The sequence below is a fragment of the Macaca fascicularis genome, chromosome 6 (genome assembly GCF_037993035.2).
Source record: "Macaca fascicularis isolate 582-1 chromosome 6, T2T-MFA8v1.1".
NCBI classification, from domain to species: domain Eukaryota; kingdom Metazoa; phylum Chordata; class Mammalia; order Primates; family Cercopithecidae; genus Macaca; species Macaca fascicularis.
This window is the reverse complement of record NC_088380.1, coordinates 22319688-22341785: the sequence shown is the minus strand read 5'-3', so window position 1 is coordinate 22341785 and position 22098 is coordinate 22319688. Positions and strand designations below refer to the sequence as shown.

General features: G+C 34.4%; 1 protein-coding gene across 8 annotated transcripts in view; it reads left to right on the top strand.

Annotated features, from left to right (window-relative positions):
* CDH12 (cadherin 12) overlaps positions 1–21747 on the top strand; it is a 1136530-nt gene extending 1114783 nt beyond the window's left edge. For 6 of the 8 annotated variants that reach the window (XM_005556619.5, XM_073995100.1, XM_045393559.3 and 3 more), the window contains 4 exons: positions 7661–7782; positions 12186–12303; positions 17024–17275; positions 20385–21747. In XM_005556619.5, coding sequence (XP_005556676.1) covers positions 7661–7782; positions 12186–12303; positions 17024–17275; positions 20385–20884 — 992 coding nt within the window. In that variant the 3' untranslated portion in view covers positions 20885–21747. The remainder of the gene's footprint in view (positions 1–7660; positions 7783–12185; positions 12304–17023; positions 17276–20384) is intronic. The other 2 variants (XM_045393560.3, XM_073995101.1) reach the window with 1 other exon arrangement.
* The last annotated feature ends 351 nt before the right edge of the window (positions 21748–22098 follow it).

The following is a 22098-nucleotide window of genomic DNA, read 5'->3' as shown; positions in this document are numbered from 1 at the left end:
GTGCCACCCTGCCTGGATAGTTTTTCTATTTTTAATAGAAGTCGGGTTTCACCATGCTGGCTAGGCTGGTCTTAAACTCCTGACCTCAAGTGATCTGCCAGCCTTGGCCTCCCAATGCATTAAAATGTTAACACAGAAAAGAAGCAAAGCAGCAGGAGGTCAGAGGAGCAGACAGAAAGATACCTGGGAAATCTGCTGCAGTAACATGGCATCTAAACTGAGAAGCATAAAACTTAGGGGACTAATAGTGAGAAGAAGGTAAAAAGATAATTTCATTGGCAGAAATAGCATACATCAAACTCTAGAAGTGGAAGAAAGCATAAAATATTCAGAAGAATATACAGAATTTCAGAATAGGAAAGAAAAATAAAAAGAAACAGAGGATGAGTACGAGGTGTAACTCCTCTCTCTGTGGTGTCTGTGTCTCTGCCTCTCACCATACCTTTTGCCTCCCAATAATGAAGAAAATCCAGATGACAAATACGATTTTTTTTCTCAGCATATTCTGATATTTTGATTTTTATCCTGAAGCAAAAATGTACCCACTGAGGAGATATAATCAAAGACAGAAATTGATCTTACCAGTATTTTTGAAAATTTATGTTGGTTACAGTGTAAACCAAAAATAAAATTCTAAGCCCAACAACTCACTGAATGGACCCCTCCTCTCAACCAAGGGGATTCCAAAGTAAATCTGAAAAACTAGCTCAGGCTATGATGATGGGAAGGGGAGTCAAACATGCCTCACGATACTCTCTTCCTCTTGGAAATCAGGCACAACTGACCAGCAATAACATTAAAACAAAGATCTTATGAATGACTAAACAGACTCTTTGTAGCAATAAGATAACAAATTTTACCCTGACTCTAGTAACATCACATGACAAGACAGATAGCCAGACCCTAAAAGGAATCAAAGTAATTTACCCCAAAATATATTTATTTGACATATTTTGAAATGGACCTGCAGTGCTCTCTCTCATGGGGGAAAATTTACATTCTGTAGATAGTTTTCTTTCCTTTTCAGGTCTTTTCCTGATCCCGGAGAGATTTAACTAAGAATCTAGTACCTTTTTGGGTCTGATAAGAGGCATTTACCATCTATTGTCTCTGAAGCCTTCTATCTAGAGGCTTCATCTATATAATAAGAGCCTTGGTCTCCACAACCCCTTATCTTAACCCAGACACTCCTTTTTATTGATTCCAGGTCCTTAAATAATAACTTAACACTCTCAACCAATTGCCCATCAGAAAATCTTTGAATCCACCTTTATGGAGTCACAGAAGTGTATTGATGAATACATTATCTTTATGGATTTCCCAGATAGCTACAGATTATTTTAGACATGGAGTAATTTAATGTGCCATTTAAAAGTAACTGAACTAAAGAGAAAAGTCAAAGAAAGCCTGTATCAACCGATAGCATTCATTTATTATATCTTACTGAGTTTGCACTAGTATAATTCAGTTTTGTGGCATAAAAGGCTAAGATTCTGTTCTTGAAGCTATTGTAGTTGTAATTTAGAACACAGTCACACAATTGAATTTAAACTTTTTTTTGTAAACTTTCATTTTAGGTTCAAGGGTACGTGTGCAGATTTGTTATGTACGTAAATTGCTTTTCATGGGAGTTTGACGTGCAGATTATTCTGTCACTAGGTAATAGTTTTTTGATCCTCACCCTCTCACCACTCTCTGTCCTCAAGTAGGCCCTGATGTCTGTTATCCCTTCTTTGCGTTCATATATACTCAAAGTACACTTACAAGGGAGAACATGTGGCATTGGGTTGTCTGTTCCTGTGTTAGTTTGCTTAGGATAATGGCCTCCACCTCCACCCAGGTTTCTGCACAGGTCATGATCTCATTCTTTCTTATGGCCCCATAGGATTCCATTATGTATATGTGCCACATTTTAAAACTCCAGTCTACCGTTGCTGGGCATTTGGGTTTATTCCATGTCTTTGCTATTGTAAATAGTGCTGCAATGAACATACACGTGCATGTGTCCTTACGGTACAACAATTTATATTTCATTGGGTATGCACCCAATAACGGGATTGCTGGATCAAAGGGTAATTCTGTTTCCAGTTCTTTGAGAAATCACAACACTGAATTTTTAACTTTTTTTTTTTTTTGAGATGGACTTTCGCTCTTGTCGCCCAAGCTGGAGTGCAATGGCACAATCTTGGCTCACTACTACCTCCACCTCCCGAGTTCAAGCGATTCTTCTGCCTCTCGAGTAATGGGGATTACTTACAGGTGCCCATCACCATGCCCAGCTAATTTTGGTATTTTTAGTGGGTTTCACCATGTTGGCCAGGCTGGTCTCAAACTACTGACCTCCAGTGATCCACTTGCCTTGGCCTCCCAAAGTACTGGGATTACAGGCGTGAGCCACCATGCCTGGCCGAATTTTAACTCTTACAGTTATTCCAAAGAGATGTTATTTTTAAATAAAGAAACAAAATAACTCCAGTGTATTTTAATCTAACAAGAACCTTGTGTTCATTAGTACTTTGCCATTTTCAAAACATGTTCAATTACACTTCTCATTTGGTTCTTGGAAACACATCTACTAGGTACAATTTTAAGAAGCTCTGCCTTGTCCTTTGAATGTAAAGTGGGCTTCCTCAAAGCTTGGTGGTTAGATGCGTTCTGAATGTGACTCATTGAGGATAAGTGATCATCATATATATTGGTAGATTTCAGGCATTCCATCTTCTTGCTGAGTTAGTTAATAGCTATCATAGAGCATGGAGAAACTGTGAGAAGATCTGGATTCCTGTCTTGACTCCAACAGAAATCATAGGAAAGATTATATCAATGTTTTTTCATCTATCAATAGATATCTATGCATCTATAGTTTTCAAACTTTGTAGATGAGCAGGACACTTTGTCAGATAAAATCTTACATGGAATCTCAATTGATTACATCAAGAAAATAGTGGGTAATGCTAACAGCTTCTCTTTATTCCTCATGAAACCACCTAGCACTAAGAAGAATAGCATGAGAACTGTAAGTTTATATAACACCAAAATTCTCTTTTATATTTAAAATTCATGTTTTCCAGGGTTTATCAAAGGTTGCAATGGCAGTTCCCAGTGAACTCATTTCTAAAAGAGATTTTTGATTATGAATTCTAATTATGTCACACCTAAAAATCTATCCTATATGACATGTTCTTCTGACAATGAAGCTGACATTTCTTTGGTCAAGAAGCGAGGTCTATCCTCCTTTCCTTTGAGTATGGAAGGGTAATTAATGTACTAACAAATTTGGACTTTACTGGTATATTAAGTGTATAATTGTCATTTTACATTTATCTCCTATCCCAAGAACTTGATGTATTCCTTTATTATATCTGTAAGATTTGCAGATTCACTAAGATTTTCCATCTACAAGGCCATGTCATCTTTAAGTAATAATCATTTTCTTTCTTTCTATCTGGATACCATTTAAAAATTTATATTTGAGTCTGATTTCAATGCATAAAACCCTCAAGGACAATGTTAGAGATATATGTATATATATTTCAAGAGCACATATTCTTATTCTGTGCACAGTGTTAGAATAAAAATGTCTTTTACCATGATATTAGTTTCTCATAGACATACTTTATCAGGTTGAGGAAGCTGCCTTTTACTTATTATTTCTTGAGTGTTTTTATCATGAATGGACTAGGGTTTTGTCAAATGCAAATTCCAAGTCTATTGAGATAGCCTTGTAACATTTTGTTCTTCCTTGTATTAATATGGAGATTGTTCTTGGATGTTGAATCAACCTTGTGTCCCTAGGATAAACACCCATTCATCATAATGTATTATCTGTATAACTTGCTGCTGGAATTAATTAGCTACTATTTTGTTAAGGAATATTTGTACTTAAGTTTATAAGAAACAATAGTCAGTGATTTGGGCTTTTGTGATTTTTTAAATCGGTTTTTGTATCAAGGCACATAGGATTAGGTGGTAAGTGCTTCCTCCTCTATTTCTGAAATAAACTGTAAGAAAATATTATTTGTTCCTTAAATATTTGATAGAATTCCCCAGTGAAGCCTCCCGGGCATGGGCTTTACTTGGTGAGGAGATTTTTCATTACAAGTTCATTTCTTCACTGTTTTAACTATGTTAAGATTTTCTGTTTATTCTTGAGTCAGTTTTGGTAATTTGCGTTTTGTTGGAATTTGTCAATTTCACCTATGTTAACTATGTTCTTTCATAAAGCAATTTAGCATATTCCTTTATCATTTTTTATTTCACTTATTATGATGAGAAGTAATGAATTCATCTCAGATTTTGGTAATTTATTATTTTCCCTTTTTTCTCTTAGTTTAAGCTGTATTTTAAAATATTAATAATAAAATAGGTTCTAAACCGAATTGACTCAAAATACTGTAAGATCTGACTCTGATATTATTGAAAGATAGAGAGAGGAAGATCTAACAAATCATTGTGAAGGTATAAGGGACAAACATAGAATTATTTCTTTGTTATCTAACATGAGCCTCAAATTAGTAAGTAACTATCTATTAAACATAGGCAATGTGGAACAATAATAATTAGAATTTAAATGGTTTCATTATTAGGAACTTAACACTTAATTGTGTAAGACTTTGATTATTTAATGTTTACTAGGTTCATAATTCAATTTCCTTCGTAAGTATTCAACAGTAACTAATTTCCACATGTTGTTATTTTCAAATAATTGTATAATAATACTCATGCTGAATCGAGGTTAAATGAATTTCATCATTGCTGCCCCAAATATTGATTAGATGAGTCAGTAAGAAAATAGGTCATTACTTTTCAAAATAATTTAGTACAATATCTCTCTATATAAATTAATAATACTGTATTACTCCTATGCATTATTCATTCTTGTGAAAATTTCAATTCATATTTGAGTATAGTAGTTCTAAAACTGAGATGGTATTGCTTCTCAAACGGCCACTTAAAAATATGAGGTGACATTCTTAATGTTTAATTATGAAAAGTTTTGAAAATATATGATAGAAGAGAGAGTAATATTATTAAACAGATGAACTTGTTACTCATTTTCAACAATGTAAACATGTTTTTTGTTATTTTATCTCTATTTGGATACTTATTTTGTATTGCCACAATGATGCCTTGTGACATTTAATCTTTAGGAATTGAGATATCCTATAGGATATCTAGTGCTCAGGGAAGTTTCACTGAACAAAACACTGTCATAGCTAAAATGCCAATAGTACTTTTGGGGAAACACTGTTAATAAAAAAAATTACAGTATTAAGAATAAGTTTGGGACCATTTACTCATAACAGATATTAGAATTTATTTTGCAGGATAGAAAATAATTTACAACTAGCAGAACAGAATTAATTTTTGATGGATAAACCAGGCCTAAATTCATTTTAATAACCTTTTCTTATATCATAAATCTCTAGGAAAACTCCTGTCCCCTGTGGAAGATATCCGATTGTCACATCAACTTAATAAAACAAAACCGTAATACTGAAAAAAAGTAAAAAAGATATTTTCCTTTTCATGTAGCTGCAGGACTCATACATTATATACCATGTAAAATGAAAAGTAGAAACTGAGTTTTACATTGCCCAGATGTTGAGTAGTTTAAGTTATTCACATTCATTTACTAAACTTTATAAAATGAATTAGTCGTCTTTTTGTAAGTAGCTATATGCTTGTCAAAGTGGTTTATTTTTTCATCTAAAGCTCAATATATGATAGAGTTTAAGAGCATGAGCTGTGGAATCAGAACAGCTGGAATCAAAACCTAGCCTTACCACTTTCAATTTATGATATTTGAGAAGTTACATTCCCATCTCTTCAGAGTTTCACATACACAATGGAGATAAAAATAATGCCTATATCATAGTTGCTGTAAAGTCTAAGTGAGTTCATCTTTGTAATGTGCTTTTGAATATATGTACATTGCAAAGATTCTAAAGTATTAGGCATTAGGCATTGCTGTTGTTTATAATTTCCAGTTTCTTTAGAAAAGTAAACCTAGTTTAACCAACTTGTTGACTTTTATTTATATTTTATACTATGCAGATAATGAGTAGCAATAACAGAAACAGATCTTGATCATCCCCACAAAGTATAAACAGTAATAAGAGTAATGATATTTACCAAAATTTATCAAACACCTTGTAAAATACCATCTCATTTAATGCAACACCACTGTGAAGCAGGGCCTATGAAAACCGTATGTTTCATACAAGGAAACTGAGTTAAAGAAAGGTGAAATAGCTTGTGAAAAACAGGCTAAAAAGTTTCTATCAAATAAGATCATGGCTTGTGACCATGATCAATTTTTAAATAATATGTATTTTCTGAATAATTCTCCAAGATTATTAATCTACCTTTTATAAGCACACCCGGTGTTATAAGAACAAACCATTTATAAGCAATTTATGTTATCTGTGCTGGTATTGGTGCAAATAATGAATTTCACTGTCATATGTGAATATGAGAATGCTGTTAAAGCTATTGTGTCAAATGCTTGTTATGTATTTTTTAAATGAATTTTAACTAAGCAAGATATTGTATACCTTTCAAAATCAGTCATGTGGAACGATTTTGTATGCATTCTTTGAAGTATTCTAGATAGACATCTAAAATAATATTAGAAGTCTTTGGTGGCATTGCAGAAGAGTTTAACTCATAAACCAATCAATAGAGAAGGTATGATGGAATAAACATGGTCTTTGCATTTTCGTAATCCTGGGTTTGGATCTAAACTCCTCATTCATTTAGTTTTCTGCCTCTGGGCAAGAGGTCTTTCAGCAATGTGCAACCATTTATCCATCTGTAACACTTCGTAAGGTAAAATTATATATTGCACAAGTTCAAATAGGTACATTATTTTTGCTTTATTGGTTTATTTAATTATTTTCTAGTTTTATTCAGTAAATGACAGAGATCCAGATAATAATCCGTAGGTTGGGACCAAAACCTGTGACGGGATTTTGGCAGAGGCATCTTGTCAAACTGACAGTCTTTTTGATACTAGGAAGTAGGAAGAAGGAAGTTATTGCAAAAACATTTATTACTTCCTTTTTTATCACCAGCAAGTAATTTAAGGAAGTATATAGCTTTCCATAATCCGTCTCTTATTTCTACTTCCTTAGGTTTATTTTAATACTTTTCATTTATAAGGAGCCTTTTTTCTCTCTTTTTTTTTTGTTATAATTCTTCTTTTCAGGAGGAATCTTCTAGGAGGAATCATTTTGAGTGAGTCATTTAAATATGTAGATTATTCAACCAATAACGTTTTCATTATGTGGGTACAACATAGATAATTTTTTATCTGAGGAAAAATATCACTGTTGGTAAAGATTCATTCTGTGAACTAACCCCGGTACAATAGCTTAGTCATTCTTTTAGAAAGGGCTACACTTGTTGCTAAAATATCAGTTAAATAGTTGGCCTCACTTTGGTGTTGAATTCTAAGGGTTCCAACTACAAGATGATAAAAAGGTAGTTTTTTTAAATCAACTTGTAGTTGGAACCCCCAGAATTTCCTAAAAGAAGAAGGATTTTTTTTCATTCTGTATAAAGGCTGATTTTTTTTTTAATTTAAATACCATTTATTGTAGGAGCAATAACTGACCGTATTTTGTAATCATCTTTTATTTTTATATGTTTTTAACAGGTAACCCTTTATTAACCAGCAAAGTCAATATACTGATTAATGTCCTAGATGTAAATGAATTTCCTCCAGAAATATCTGTGCCATATGAGACAGCCGTGTGTGAAAATGCCAAGCCAGGACAGGTATCTTATAAATATTGTTTCTTGAGTGTATAAAGACCCACCATATGCATGTATGTTAAGTTATAAGTCCAGACATGAATGTATACACATATATTTATTTTTCTGAATCACACCTTTCATAAAATAAACCATAAAAGATATTAAACTCTTGTGAATTAATGATATAGATGAATGGATGCGGAGGTGATACTACATGGAGGAAGTACTGATTGCTTCGCGAAAGTTCTTTGTATAAAGGTCTACACTTGTGGATTCTGCTATGTTTTTCTATTCTACTACTGTTGAATTTCTTTTCTTTTCTTTTCAATTCTTTTTTTTTTTCTTGATACGAAGTCTTGCTCTGTCACCCAGACTGGAGTGCAATGGCACAGTCTTGGCTCACTGCAACCTCCACCTCCTGTGTTCAAGTGATTATCCTGTCTCAGTCTCCCAAGTAGCTGGGATTATAGGCATGTGCCACCACACCCAGCTAATTGTTTGTATTTGTAATAGAGATGGGGTGTCGGGGTGTCTCCTTGTTAGCCAGGCTAGACTTGAACTCCTGACCTCAAGTGATCCACCCGCAAATTTCTTTCTTTCTTTTTTTCTTTTTCTTTTCTTTTCTTTTTTTTTAGACAGAGTCTCAGTCTGGCACCAGGCTGGAGTGCAATGGTGTGATCTCTGCTCACTGCAACCTCCGCCTCCCGGGTTCAAGTGATTCTTGTACCTCAGCCTCCCGAGTAGCTGGGACTACAGGCACCGGCCACCACGCCTGGCTAATTTTTTTGTATTTCTAGTACAGACGGGGTTTCGCCATGTTGGCCAGGATGGTCACAATTTCCTGACCTCGTGATCCACCAGCCTCTGCCTCCCAAAGTGCTGGGATTACAGGCATGAGCCACCGTGCCTAGCCCACACTCACAAATTTCTAAAGAACTTGTGACTATAAACCCAGTAAGCCAGTCACTTTAGAGTGCATTCTTCCAGTATATTTCTTATTTTGCTCACGTGCTTGTATTAGTTGCACAACAAATCTTTTAATCTAACCTGAAAATGCAAAGCTTCCCTCTCTGGTGGCCTTGAGGAGAACATCTGGGTTATTTTAAATGTCTGACTTTCATTTTTCTTATGAAGTTAATATTATTCTGTGAAGATGTAGTTGTGGGAAGATGTTATGAGGAAAGAAGACCACAAAGTTAATGAAACTGATTGTGAATGGTTTTATGTTAGGTGGTGGTAGGTTGCCGTTTTTTCTTCTTTTTTTTCCCCCCAAAGTCTTATGAATGAATAAAGGAATAATATAAAGGGAATCAGACATGGGTCAAAAATATGTTTAATCTAATACTGTGGACTTACATTCCAAATGGACAAAATGGAAAATGCATTGGTATGCTTTGGTTTATTCTATTTTTGAGCAACTTTAAATAGCATAACTATTCACTTGAGTAAATTGAAGTTTTAGTTCTTGAAATAAATCTTGATATTTACAAGAGTATTTTTGTTGAAAAAAGTCATTCTTTAATCTTTAGTATCTTTTTCAATTTCCATGCTTTACATCACTTAGCGGAACCTTTGTCCCATAGTTCTAAACCTGTGATGTCTACTAGTTGTATAGATATTAAAATAAAATTAAAATTACATGAAACTAAAAACTATATTCTTATTCATACTAACCACATTTCAAGTGCTCAATATGTGGTGAGTAGATATTATTTTGGTGCCTGCAGACATAGAATATTTTCATAACCATGGAAACTTCTAGTAGACTGTGCTGCTTTACTCTTCCACTTGATAATTTGGGGACTCATTAATCTTCTAACATCATAACTCATTTTGTGATATTTTCTCAAGTAAGAAATCTGCATCCTTAATTTTGGATGGGCACAGAATGCACTTAAAATGTATCACCTTAAGTGCATACACAATTTATATGGGATGAGCCTACAGCTTTCTTTAGTTTCTGAAATCCTAGTTGCTACAAAAATATTTGGGCCCAAATAAATAACCCAATTTGGTTGTTTTGGGAATTTGAAGAGGTTCACCAAAATTCATCAAGTTAGCTATTTTCCACTTTCAGGATACCTCACTAAACAAAGACCAAAAAAACCCAGTTCTTTAGCTTTTAGATGATTGAGGATATCAATGATTTCAGATCAATTAAATTTTCATTTCTAATGCTCCAAATGGAAGCCTTCGGGAATAGAGCTCCATTTAATGCTGTATGTTTGTCCAATAAATTAAAGGATTTGTTGAGTTGAGAAAAGGAAATTAGTTGAAATCAATGTTATTTTTTCATATCTGAACAAAAATTTGAAGAATATCTTGGATTCTTAGAGACTCTTATTCTAAAATATATTTCTGGGGCTTTTTGTGTCCAATTGAGCCATACTTTTCTACAAAGCATAACCCTGAAATGTCCATTGAGTTTTCAGGGATTGTAATATATGAGAAATTAATTGTAATATATTGTAATATGTAAGAAATCTATATATGAGCAATGTATATATTTTCAGTTTTTGAGCCCTGCCATTCTGCCACTGGCCTAAGAACTATGCAGAGGAACTGTCTCCTCTGGATTATGCTACTATCTATTATCTGCCTATCGATCATCTACATTTCATGTATTTATTCTGAAAAAATAAGAATAGGAGGAAAGATGATGCTATGTAAATCAGTGAAGATTTATATGGGAGCTGTTTTCCTTGGGGCAGGGACTCCCAAGTGACACTTCCAGATGAGTTCCAATCTATAACAAAGTCTTCATATCTATATGCTGTTCTTAAGGACTTTTCTTTATTCTAGAGTTATATTCTTGATAGATTTTGATGTTATATATTTAATTTAGTAAATGGTACTAGTTTATAACAGTTAGAGGCAAAATTTGACAGCCAGTCCCCAAATAATATATAGAAATTTTATCAGTGAAATAGAGTGATCTGTAGACATTGGTCTAAGTGAAGGAAAGTTGGTTTCATAGGGTCTGTGTGGTGATTCACTGACTAAGTAGACACATCCCATGATTTAGACTTTGGTGCTGAATAATGAAAGCCTCCCCGTGACAATTTTAAAGCTTAAATAGAGTCTGTGTGACTAATTCACACTAAGACAAGAAATCAAAATTCATACAAGAGGACCAATTAATTTGTTAAATTAGAAATTACTAACACTGCACTGTATATCCAAGGTCCCAGTGATATCTATCTATCTATCTATCTATCTATCTATCTATCTATCTATCTATCTATCCATCCATCCATCCATCCATCTATCCATCCATCCATCCACCCACCTACATACATAACTATCATCTATCTATCCATCCATCCATCCATCCATCCATCCATTCATCCATCCATCCATCTACCTACCTACAAATCTATCATCTATCTATCCATGTGTGTGTGCAGATAAACAGGAACATAGATCATAGTCATAAAATTGGGTTTTAACTGAATTCTCATGCTTAATAGCATCAATGTAAGATCACGTAATGCATGCTTTACACACTGGGACCAGGATATAGTGTCTGAAATCTAGAGCCTTCCTCTTGCATATTCAAATGTAGTCTGAGAGCATGATTATCTGGCCAACACTCTGCCCTTGTCATCTCTCACATACACTTCCTGAAATTCTGTCTGATGCACAGCCATTGGATATGTTAATAAATACATGCCTCAACGCCATTTTTACTTGCTTATCTATTTAATGGATTGTAAATTTCACAGGTTGATTCTCAGAAGTTATTTTTATTCTCTGAGTATTTAAGGGCATTTCATTGAAGTACCAGGCTTTTAACTGTAAGATACACAATGTATGGGAGCAATTTAGGAAAAATTTTGTAACAGGAACGATAGTGCTTACTCTTTTAAAAATTCTTTGAAAACACAATTTGTATTCCTACCGAATGAAGAAAAACATAATGAAAGCAGATATACTGCTTTTATATCTCTCCTTCTCATCATTTTATTTATTTATGAAAATAGAACCATTGTTACAAAACATAACTCATACTAAAATTTTGCTATCACAAGGGCTTTTAGATAACCAGAGATTTTGTTTTCAGTAAGCATATTTATATTCAGGCTAGAAAGCATTTATTTGATCTAATTTAAAATGCAAGCAAGTACATTTTAATTTTACTTTGCTTATTAGTGTGAATTTTTAATGCTGGTTACCTTTTTAGTTACGCAGGTATCAATTTGAAATTAGCCCATGTTCTGTAATTGTGCCTGTCATTATTCCCTGTAAATGTTAGAAATTTCTTTATAAAAATTATGTGTAAATAATTGACCTACTGTTATTGACTCAAAAAGTGTCATTTCTGTCTACTTGCATGTTTCATTAAATACATTTAGTAGCCTGGTGTGTAAAGTCCTCTTTGAAACTGACGACCGACTTCAAGTTTAATCTCAACTCTGTTTCAGATAATTCAGATAGTCAGTGCTGCAGACCGAGATCTTTCACCTGCTGGGCAACAATTCTCCTTTAGATTATCACCTGAGGCTGCTATCAAACCAAATTTTACAGTTCGTGACTTCAGAAGTAAGTGTAACCACAGAAAAATTTACCTCTTATCATGTATCTTTGTAAAAAGGCACAAAGGGAGGAATCAATACTTTTCTTTGAAGCACTCATTTTCAGAAAATATGAAATCCTTATATGAGAAAGGCAAAATTCTATACCTAGTAGTAAATTAAATATTTAATCTATATAGACTGTCTAGTAAGGCAGGTTGCTTCCATTGTAAATGTGGACAGTCTCTCAATGAGTCAAGCAAATAAAAGAGTCTCTGAGAAATTGAATGTTTTCCCTGTTTTAAACATATCATTTGTCCCAAATGCACATTACTTATACTTACTAATAAGGAGCTCTTTAGAAACTGTTTTATTAGAATAACACAGTACAGCACAGGTTAAGAATGCAGGTATTATAAAGACATGTGGACACAAATGTTCATTGTAGCACTATTCATAATAGCAAAGACAGAATCAACCTAAATGCCCATCAACGACAGACTGGATGAAGAAAATGTTGGGGGTGTGTGTGTGTGTGTGTGTGTGTGTGTGTGTGTGTGTGTGTGTATAAATACTATGCAGCCATGGGAAAGAATGAGATCATGTCTTTTGTAGGAACATGGATGGAGCTGGAGGCTATTATCTTTAGCAAACTAATGCAGGAACAGAAAATCAAATACTGCATGTTTTCACTTATAAGTGGGAGCTAAATGATAAGAACTTGGGAACAGGAACAAGGAAACAACAAACTCTGGAGTCTACTTGAGGAGGGAGGATGGGAGAAGGGAGAGGAGCAGAAAACATAACTACTGGGCACTGGGCTTAATACTTGGGTGATGAAATAATACATACAACAAATCCCTATGACACATGTTTACCTATGTAACAAACCTTCACGTTACCCTCAAATCTAAAATAAAGGTTAAAAAAATAAAAAATAAAAAATAAATTGAAAGAATGCAGGTATTATATTTGAAATGATATAGGTTTTCATTTCTGCTCCATTACTACCAAAATGACAGACTCTTAATGTATACAATTTTACTAAATCAAGTCAATCCCATAGTATTTTTTATTAAATAAAATCATATTTTCAAAGCCTTAACAAAATGCCTAAAACATGTTACCATCAAGATCATTTTAGCCACCACCAGTGCCATCATGGTTACACTTACACTTTTATTTATTTATTTAGAGGGAGGGGGAGACATGGTTTGCATAGTTTATAATGAGAATTTGCTACTTAAAGATGAATGGAAAGGAAGGAATGAAACTCTTTAAAAATAAATTTGTGTAAAATTTGTTTTACACATTAGTGTAAATGAAACTCCAGTCATTAAAAAAAAGCCACTTAACAATTGCAGATAAATAATTCTACCTGCAAAGAATAGAAACATTACACTTTAAATGTGGACTATATCTATTATTTAACATGATAGGGAATACAACTTGTTTTAACTTTAATTTTACTTTTTAAAATTTTAGATTCAGGTGCAGGTTTGTTACATGGGTATATTTCATGATGCTGAGGTTTGGGCTTCTAATGATCCCATTGCTGAAGTAGTGAACCTGCAACCTGATAAGCAGTTTTTTTAACCCTTTATCTTCTCCCTTTCTCCCCATTTTCGGCATGCCTAGTGTTAGCTGTTGCCATCTTTGTGTTCTGTGTACCCAAAGTTTAGCTCCCTTTTATAAATGAGAATACATGGTATTTCATTTTCTGCTTCTGTATCAATGTGCTTAGGATAATGGCTTCCAGATGCATCCATGTTGCTGCAAAGTACACGATTTCATTCTTTTTTATGACTGTGAAATATTGCATGGTGTACACTTATTCTTCTACTACCACTACTATTGCCAGCACTCCTACTGCTGCTGCTACTGCTAATGCTATTACATCTGCTACAATTACAACCATTACCAAAATATAAAGGACACTGGATTAGAAATATTAAGGTTGAGTATTAAATGGTATCTGTGACTTTACTAGTCTGTAACCTTGGGTATTTTATGCCCTCTAAGTTTCCATATTCCGTAAAATAATCATCAAAACACCTGATTTTATAACCCGATAATAACAAGATAAATTTTTATAAACTCAATGCATATAGAACAAGTGAACAAATTATATTGAAATGGTGATGATGATGATTGAATCAGAGGATGTTTTGAAGAGATTAGTTTGCTACAATGATTAGGCAAAGAAAATCAGCCTCCACAAAATCAGAGTCTCCACATTTTATCACTGAAGGAAGTTGAGTAGGGTTTGCTGAATAAAATATGCAATGTGAGAAATGGCTGTAAGTGAAACAGCGGTCCAATCTTGAAGTCATTTATAATGAGACTGACTACATATTTTATCATAAAAACTGAAACACTTATAAAAAAGTGGGAAATATTAATAATGTTATGTCACAAGAGCACACAAAAAATAGGTCTGTCAAAGACAAACTGGACCATATGGTGACCCTATCCAGAAGCTATTTCAGGAGATAACTTAAACCAATAATGTTAGTAGTCTTTGAAAGGTTTAAGCAAGAATATAACATATTCATATTTACATTATAGAGAAATCAGCTTGGATGTAGCATATATCATAGGGAGATAAAACTAGTTCTGATGTTATTGCAGGAAATGGGTGAGAGCCTTAGATTAGGATACTGACTGTGAGGATGGAGACAAGTGGATGGAAATAGAATTGATAAGACTTCATGATAGATGCCCTAGTTTCAATATGTGTATATCATGTAATAAGATAAAATAAATTTCCAGGTCATAGGCTTCAGCAACTAGGTAGATAGTCACATCATTCACCAAACCCAAGTGTTGACTATTTTCTACAATGTATCTTTGCTGAAAGATCCACTTCAGATTAATCGTGTTAATGGGAACCAGATGATGCTGCGTCATAGCAGAGTGCTTCCTCATGGACTAAACATGTACTTGTCACAAAATTTCAGGTGCCATTTATCATGTTCCTTGTTTTATAATGAGTTAGATTTGTAAGGTATTTTTAGTGAAAAGAAAGCATTTAGAGAGGAAATAAAATATAGTGTGTCTTTTTCTTCTCACTACAGATATCACAATAAATTTGTTATGGTCAATTTTCAATAAATAATAAATTGGGTTGGGTGTGGTGGCTCACGCCTGTAATCCTAACACTTTGGGAGGCCAAGGTGGATGGATCACTTGAGGTCAGAAGTTTGAGACCAGCCTGGCCAACATGGTGAAACCCCATCTCTCCTAAAAATACAAAAATTAGCTGGGTGTGGTGGTGGGCACCTGTAGTCCCAGCTATTTAGGAGGCTGAGGCAGGAGAATGCTTGGATTCCAGGAGGCAGAGGTTTCAGTGAGCCGAGATTGATCCCCTGCACTCCAGCCTGGGTGACAGAGTGAAACTCCATCTCAAAATAAATAAATAAGTTGAAAATAAACATTTTAAAAAGGGTTAGGCTGCCATTTTACACATACATTGAGTTCAAGAATACCAAATCCCTACCTCCTCCCAAGTGCAGACACACCAGACATTCTATTTCTATTAGTCATTTTCATTTCAGATTACGAACTTCACTCCTAGCCTGTTCCTTTTCCACAGACTCAAGTGTTTAACCATCAATTGCTTAATATTTAAATTTTGATTCAATTAATATCCTTTTGTTCATCCCTAATCATATCCCAAAAAGTTTTCTCATCTTGGTGCTTCCTATTGCTGAAGAACCTGCCTAAATTTCAGTTAATTTAAAGTCTACCAATAGAAAAATGAAATCTGATTGAAATAGTAAACATGTTTGTGACAGACTTGCACAATTGTAACATATTGTACACTTTTCTAAAGTTATCTTACCTTATTCTCAAGTACTATGAGTAGCTATACTAAACTACATATTGATACATTTCTAAAAATAAAGCATTTCTAGGGGTTACTTTGACACACAAATGAAATATTGTTATGAATAAAACAAAATTCCTGCTTATATGTGTAGAAATAAAAGAGAAAATGCATGCAAAAGAGCACCTTCAATAGAAGTATTAATTGCATTTATATAAAAGTAGTAATTTTTATTGTCTCACATTATTACAAGTAAATATGATTTTGAATTAACCAGAATTACAATGAATTACTTTTTAAATTATATTAAAGTAGTGATTGTTATAGTTCAAGGTGTTTACAACTTTTAATGTTTTTAACAAACCTTATTTTCCTTTCCATGTTTCTTATTCCAGCTGATGTGCAGAGTTGAAAGTATTCCCATACATACAAACATATATAACATATATTTATAAACATATAGACATATACAACATGTAGACAGAAAAATTCTTAATTTAAAATAGTCAATTGGTTTTAATATAGTTTAAAGAATAGGTTCTTATGTGAAATAATTTACATTCATAGTTTAATATTTTCTATTATGCATGAAAATATTTACAAAATTACTTTTTAATGAGATTGCAATGTCAGGAACAAATTGATCAATTTAATTCACTTTCTGTCTTATAAAGTATTCCATAATCTTTCTGAACAGAAAATTTAATTCTCCTACCAGACAAGATTAATGTTTATTTTTCCTCTAATGATTATTTTGATTATATTTTGGCAGTTTTCCTAATGGGAAAAAAAAAATAAAGAAAATAAGAATCATTTTTCCTGATTCAAGAAGAGCTTCTTACTATTGAGCAGATACCAACTTGAAGATTTGAAGTGAAGCTCATAGTAACCATGTTACCATAAATGTCCTGTTTTGTAGACAACACAGCTGGGATTGAAACCCGAAGAAATGGATACAGCCGCAGGCAGCAAGAGTTGTATTTCCTCCCTGTTATAATTGAAGACAGCAGCTACCCTGTCCAGAGCAGCACAAACACAATGACTATTCGAGTCTGTAGATGTGACTCTGATGGCACCATCCTGTCTTGTAATGTGGAAGCAATTTTTCTACCTGTAGGACTTAGCACTGGGGCATTGATTGCAATTCTACTATGCATTGTTATACTCTTAGGTTGGTTTCAATATTAATCATTGTTAATTTTTTCTCGCTTGGTCTCTCTTTCTTTCTTTTTTTCCCCTCTCTCTCCTCTATCTCTCTCCTCAATTTATCATGTAAACAAGCTTTTATTCAAGGACATGTCATACCTAACTTCTCAATTTGTTTTACATCCTAGTAATTGCTGCTGTCTAATAAGAGATGATATCATCTTTTTAAAAAAATATACTTGATGAACAATGGTTCTCAGATTCCAGTTAGATAAAGAAAGGAAAATAAAAGAGAGAACAGAAAGAAACAGAACATAAAGTAATCCTCAAACTTGTTTGTCTTTTCTGTCTAAACTGCCATCCAGAAGTAATTCTTCCATTTTCTTGCATCTCCTTACATCAAAATTCTAACCACTCCCACTAGAACAGAACAGAATAAAATATCTGGAAACACTCCAAAGGAAAATCATTGAAGTAAATGTATTCTATATTATCTCGGTGAGATTGAATATAAACCTATTAGGGGGTTCCCCCTTCCATCAACTCTGTTCAGTTTCTCCATTTATTACTCCACTGCCAGATTCACAAAAGTAGAGAGAGATTTTCTATTACACCTCATTCCTTTAAAATCAAATGGCAACAGATATACAACTGGGTATTGTGGAATCAAATTATATATGCATATTTACTAATTAACCAAAAATAATCTGACAAATATGGACACCTGATTTTACCTCTAGGAAAGAAAAAATTTAATTAGTAGGATGTAAGGCACGGAGTAAGGCATTAAATGGTAGCTTGTGGAGAGCACTCCCTGAGTCAGAAGCTCATGCTGATGTGGAGGGTGAAGTTCTAGTCCAATTGGCATGGTGTAGATGTGAATTCCATATGAGAAACTTTGGTGTGCAGAGCAAAGTATTCTTTATTTCCTTATAATTCATAATAAATTATCCCGGGCATCTCTTTGTGTTAAGATAAACCTTAAGGACATATTCCAAGTAATATTTTCACATCTGAAATGTAATGAGATCATTTAGATGTTTAACATCAAATGAATTTTTTCTCTCTCATATGCCTCTTTCACTTGTAGCTGAGTCCTGGAGTATTTCTATATTGTGAAAGTTGTCAGAATCAAAATGGAGTCACTAATGTTAAGAAAATTCTGACAAATAGAGCTAGAGAAGACCATGGAGAAAGGGTTTTCACCCATATATGCCTGATAATGAAAAAAACTGTAAAAATCACGGCCCCACACAAAGGCCATCACAACCTTGTACAAAATCACTTCTGCCAGGACATCTGCCCAGCAACTACCTGTCCAATGTTGCACTGGCATCACCCTTGTTATTAATCTTTGTAGTCAAGGATAATTATTTAAAACAATTATGTATCCTCCTCATTTTTTTCTTTAAAAACCTTTGTCTTCCTTTATCTTCCTGAACACACACATAGTTTACTGTGGCACTCACATTCTCATTGCTATACTCTATTTCCAAATAAATATATTTTATTTCAGAGAAACTCTTTCGGTTTGTTATTTGGGTCGATAGTATCAACCTAACATGGCTTGGTATGTTCAGGATGTTCTCCTTTGGCCTCTTTGGCCATCATACACTGTAGCAAGTAATCTGCTCAGGTCTCAGATCATCCTTATCATGTACTGCCACCTGCCACTCATTTATCCGAATACTTCCTGAGCATCCACAGAGCTCCAGCACTATTCTAGGCATTGTGAGTTTTTGGTATACAGCAGTGTATATTGACACTCTTTGTCCAGCCATAAGGTCTGCGTAAAAATCCGTCTAATCTTTGACCTCCTTGACCAATGTCACACTCCTTTAGGTCTACTAGCTTGTTCTCAGCCATTCTCATATCCTTTTTGGGGTGAGAAGAAGCACAGAAAGTTATGGTGCTTGGATCCCTTTTAAATGGACCTCAGACACATCCAGCTAGTTTCTTTCTCAGCCATGATGATTCTGAACTCATTTTATGTATGGGACTGCTCCATGAGGTCTGCAGTCTCTCACATACTCAGTAGAGGAACAAACAATAGTGTCCTTTGTTCTGAGAGGAGAATATAAACCCGTGGGAGGAGTGTAGGGTGCTAAACATCTCCCCAAGACCCACTGTACAGAAGCTCTACATGGATCTCCTCTCTCCTTCCAACTAGTCCATCTCTAATTTTGGAGGAAGAGAGAATACATGAAATTTTATCATTATGCATTCTTCTCTACTTTATAATTCTATGACAGGTGTCTTCCAGCCTCTGCTATGGTAAACCAAACACACATTAGCTTTCACCTGTTGACACCACTATGGAGGAGAGGGGTTATTATGACAAGAAAAGCTGAGCACTGACGTTGTCACTTGTATCTGTGCATAGAAGAAATAAACACCATTGACTTAGCGGAGAGTTTTAAATCAACTGGAAGTAGAGAGAGATTTTAATTATAAAAGTACATAAATTAACAATTTTAAAACATTGTTTCAAGAAAGTAACCTGAATTCTAGGCTCTTGATTTAAAAACTGTCTCAATATGGCAGGACACAGAAATGAAATCGATGCTTTAGTTTGTAAGATTTATAAACTAAGGTCCTTATATTTTCCTTGTTTCCTTCCTTCCTTCCTTCCTTCCTTCCTTCCTTCCTTCCTTCCTTCCTTCCTTCCTTCCTTCTTTCCTTCCTTCCTTCCTTCCTCCCTCCCTCCCTCCCTTCCCTTCCCTTCCCTTCCCTTCCTTCCTTCCATCTTTCCTTTTCCTCTACTTCTCTCTTTCTTATTTATTGCCTATAAAAATAATTGTCACAGTGAAGATTTGGGCTTATCGCGTAAGAAACATGAATTTCTAATTTAAAATAAGGAATGTTCCAATTGGGAAGTTAGCTATGAATGATAGTCTTATTTATAGATGATAATATTCAAGTTTTCTTGTATTAGTGCTAACAATTTTCTGTATGAGTGGAATAACTATTATTTCATGTTTTCTTTTGTCGCAACACACACTTTTACCTGACCCTAAAATACTTGGAGGCCATTAACGAAACTCAGCCACCCCTAATCATTTTTAATTTTTATGGAGAGATGAAATGTCCTATCTGCTTTCTATTCTCAAATTGCAATTTTTGTCTTGTTCCAGCCATAGTTGTACTGTATGTAGCGCTGCGAAGGCAGAAGAAAAAAGATAGCCTGATGACCTCTAAAGAAGACATCAGAGACAACGTCATCCATTACGATGATGAAGGAGGCGGGGAGGAAGATACCCAGGCTTTCGACATCGGGGCTCTGAGAAACCCAAAAGTGATTGAGGAGAACAAAATTCGCAGGGATATAAAACCAGACTCTCTCTGTTTACCTCGTCAGAGACCACCCGTGGAAGATAACACAGACATAAGGGATTTCATTCATCAAAGGCTACAGGAAAATGATGTGGACCCAACTGCCCCACCGTACGATTCACTGGCCACATATGCCTACGAAGGGACTGGGTCCGTGGCCGAGTCCCTCAGCTCTATAGACTCTCTCACCACAGAAGCTGACCAGGACTACGACTACCTGACGGACTGGGGACCCCGCTTTAAAGTCTTGGCAGACATGTTTGGCGAAGAAGAGAGTTATAACCCTGATAAAGTCACTTAAGGGAGTCGTGAAGGCTAAAATACAACCGAGAGAGGAGATTTTTAAAAAAGAAAAAGAAACACAAATATTAATAGAAATCACTCACACACACACATACACACACACACACACACACACACAGACTTTCTGGGACAAGATTCCTTTGATTATCTGGTTTCTAGCAAGTTGTTAAATTAATCGTATTGTCAGTTTTGGTTTATTCTGCCAACACGAGATACATCCTATAACGTGTACTTGCTTCGTTCTGTTGTTTGGTTTTTTCACAATCACGCTGAGACAAACTCAGGCCTATTCAATACAATTTACTGACATGACAACCTAGAACGAAGATAGCTATGTGGCATCACGGTGGAAGAGTGTTAGATTTTTCTTAATTCCACTAAAGTGCCTATTGAAACTCTTATCATTTAAAGCGGTGTACAGTGCACTCTGCTGCGATGGTATTGCAGGATTCAGAAATAAAGAGGACATAAAACAAAGACGTCCTTATGTCAAGAAGCAATAGCGACACTCTGACTCTCCTCATTCCTTTTGCAAAGGAACACTTCCTGATCTCCACCGTCTTCTAATCCAAAAGGTTTTCTTTTTCTTTTTTAAACTGTATGCTAAGACGTATGTTTATCCTATCCTTTCAGAAAATTGAAATAAATATGAAAATATCAAGTTCAATATGTAAGTCCCGAATTCTGGAAACGATGTTTGATCTTAACATTAGTTCACATTAAAGCTGTTCATTAAAATGTTACTTTCTTTTCCAAAAAAAAATCAAATTAAAAAAAAAAGAAAAGAAAAAATATTCCTCTTTATAAAGAGAGGCCTCAGGGCTCAAATTACACATTAAAATAAATATTGGTTTTGCTTAATATTGTACTGGTGTGTGGAAAATTGGTTTTAACAGTCACCAGATTCAGCTTTTAGTCATAGATATAATTTCAGGTTGTGTTTCTATGAAAATTCCTAGAAGAAAAAAGTGCCATTCATTTAAGCTTGGAAGGAGAAATTCATTGCACAGTTTCTCAGAGTTTCTTACAATCTAGTGATTCTTTGTGAGCAGCAAAATAAAATACATATCAAATAATCGAGGATGGATTTATAAGATGTCTAAAAATATTTGTTATACATTATTGAAAAAATAAACTGTCGAGGACTTAAAAAATTCAAACCAATGACTGAATCCTAAAATGAACACAAATTCAATTTCAGGCAGCTAATAT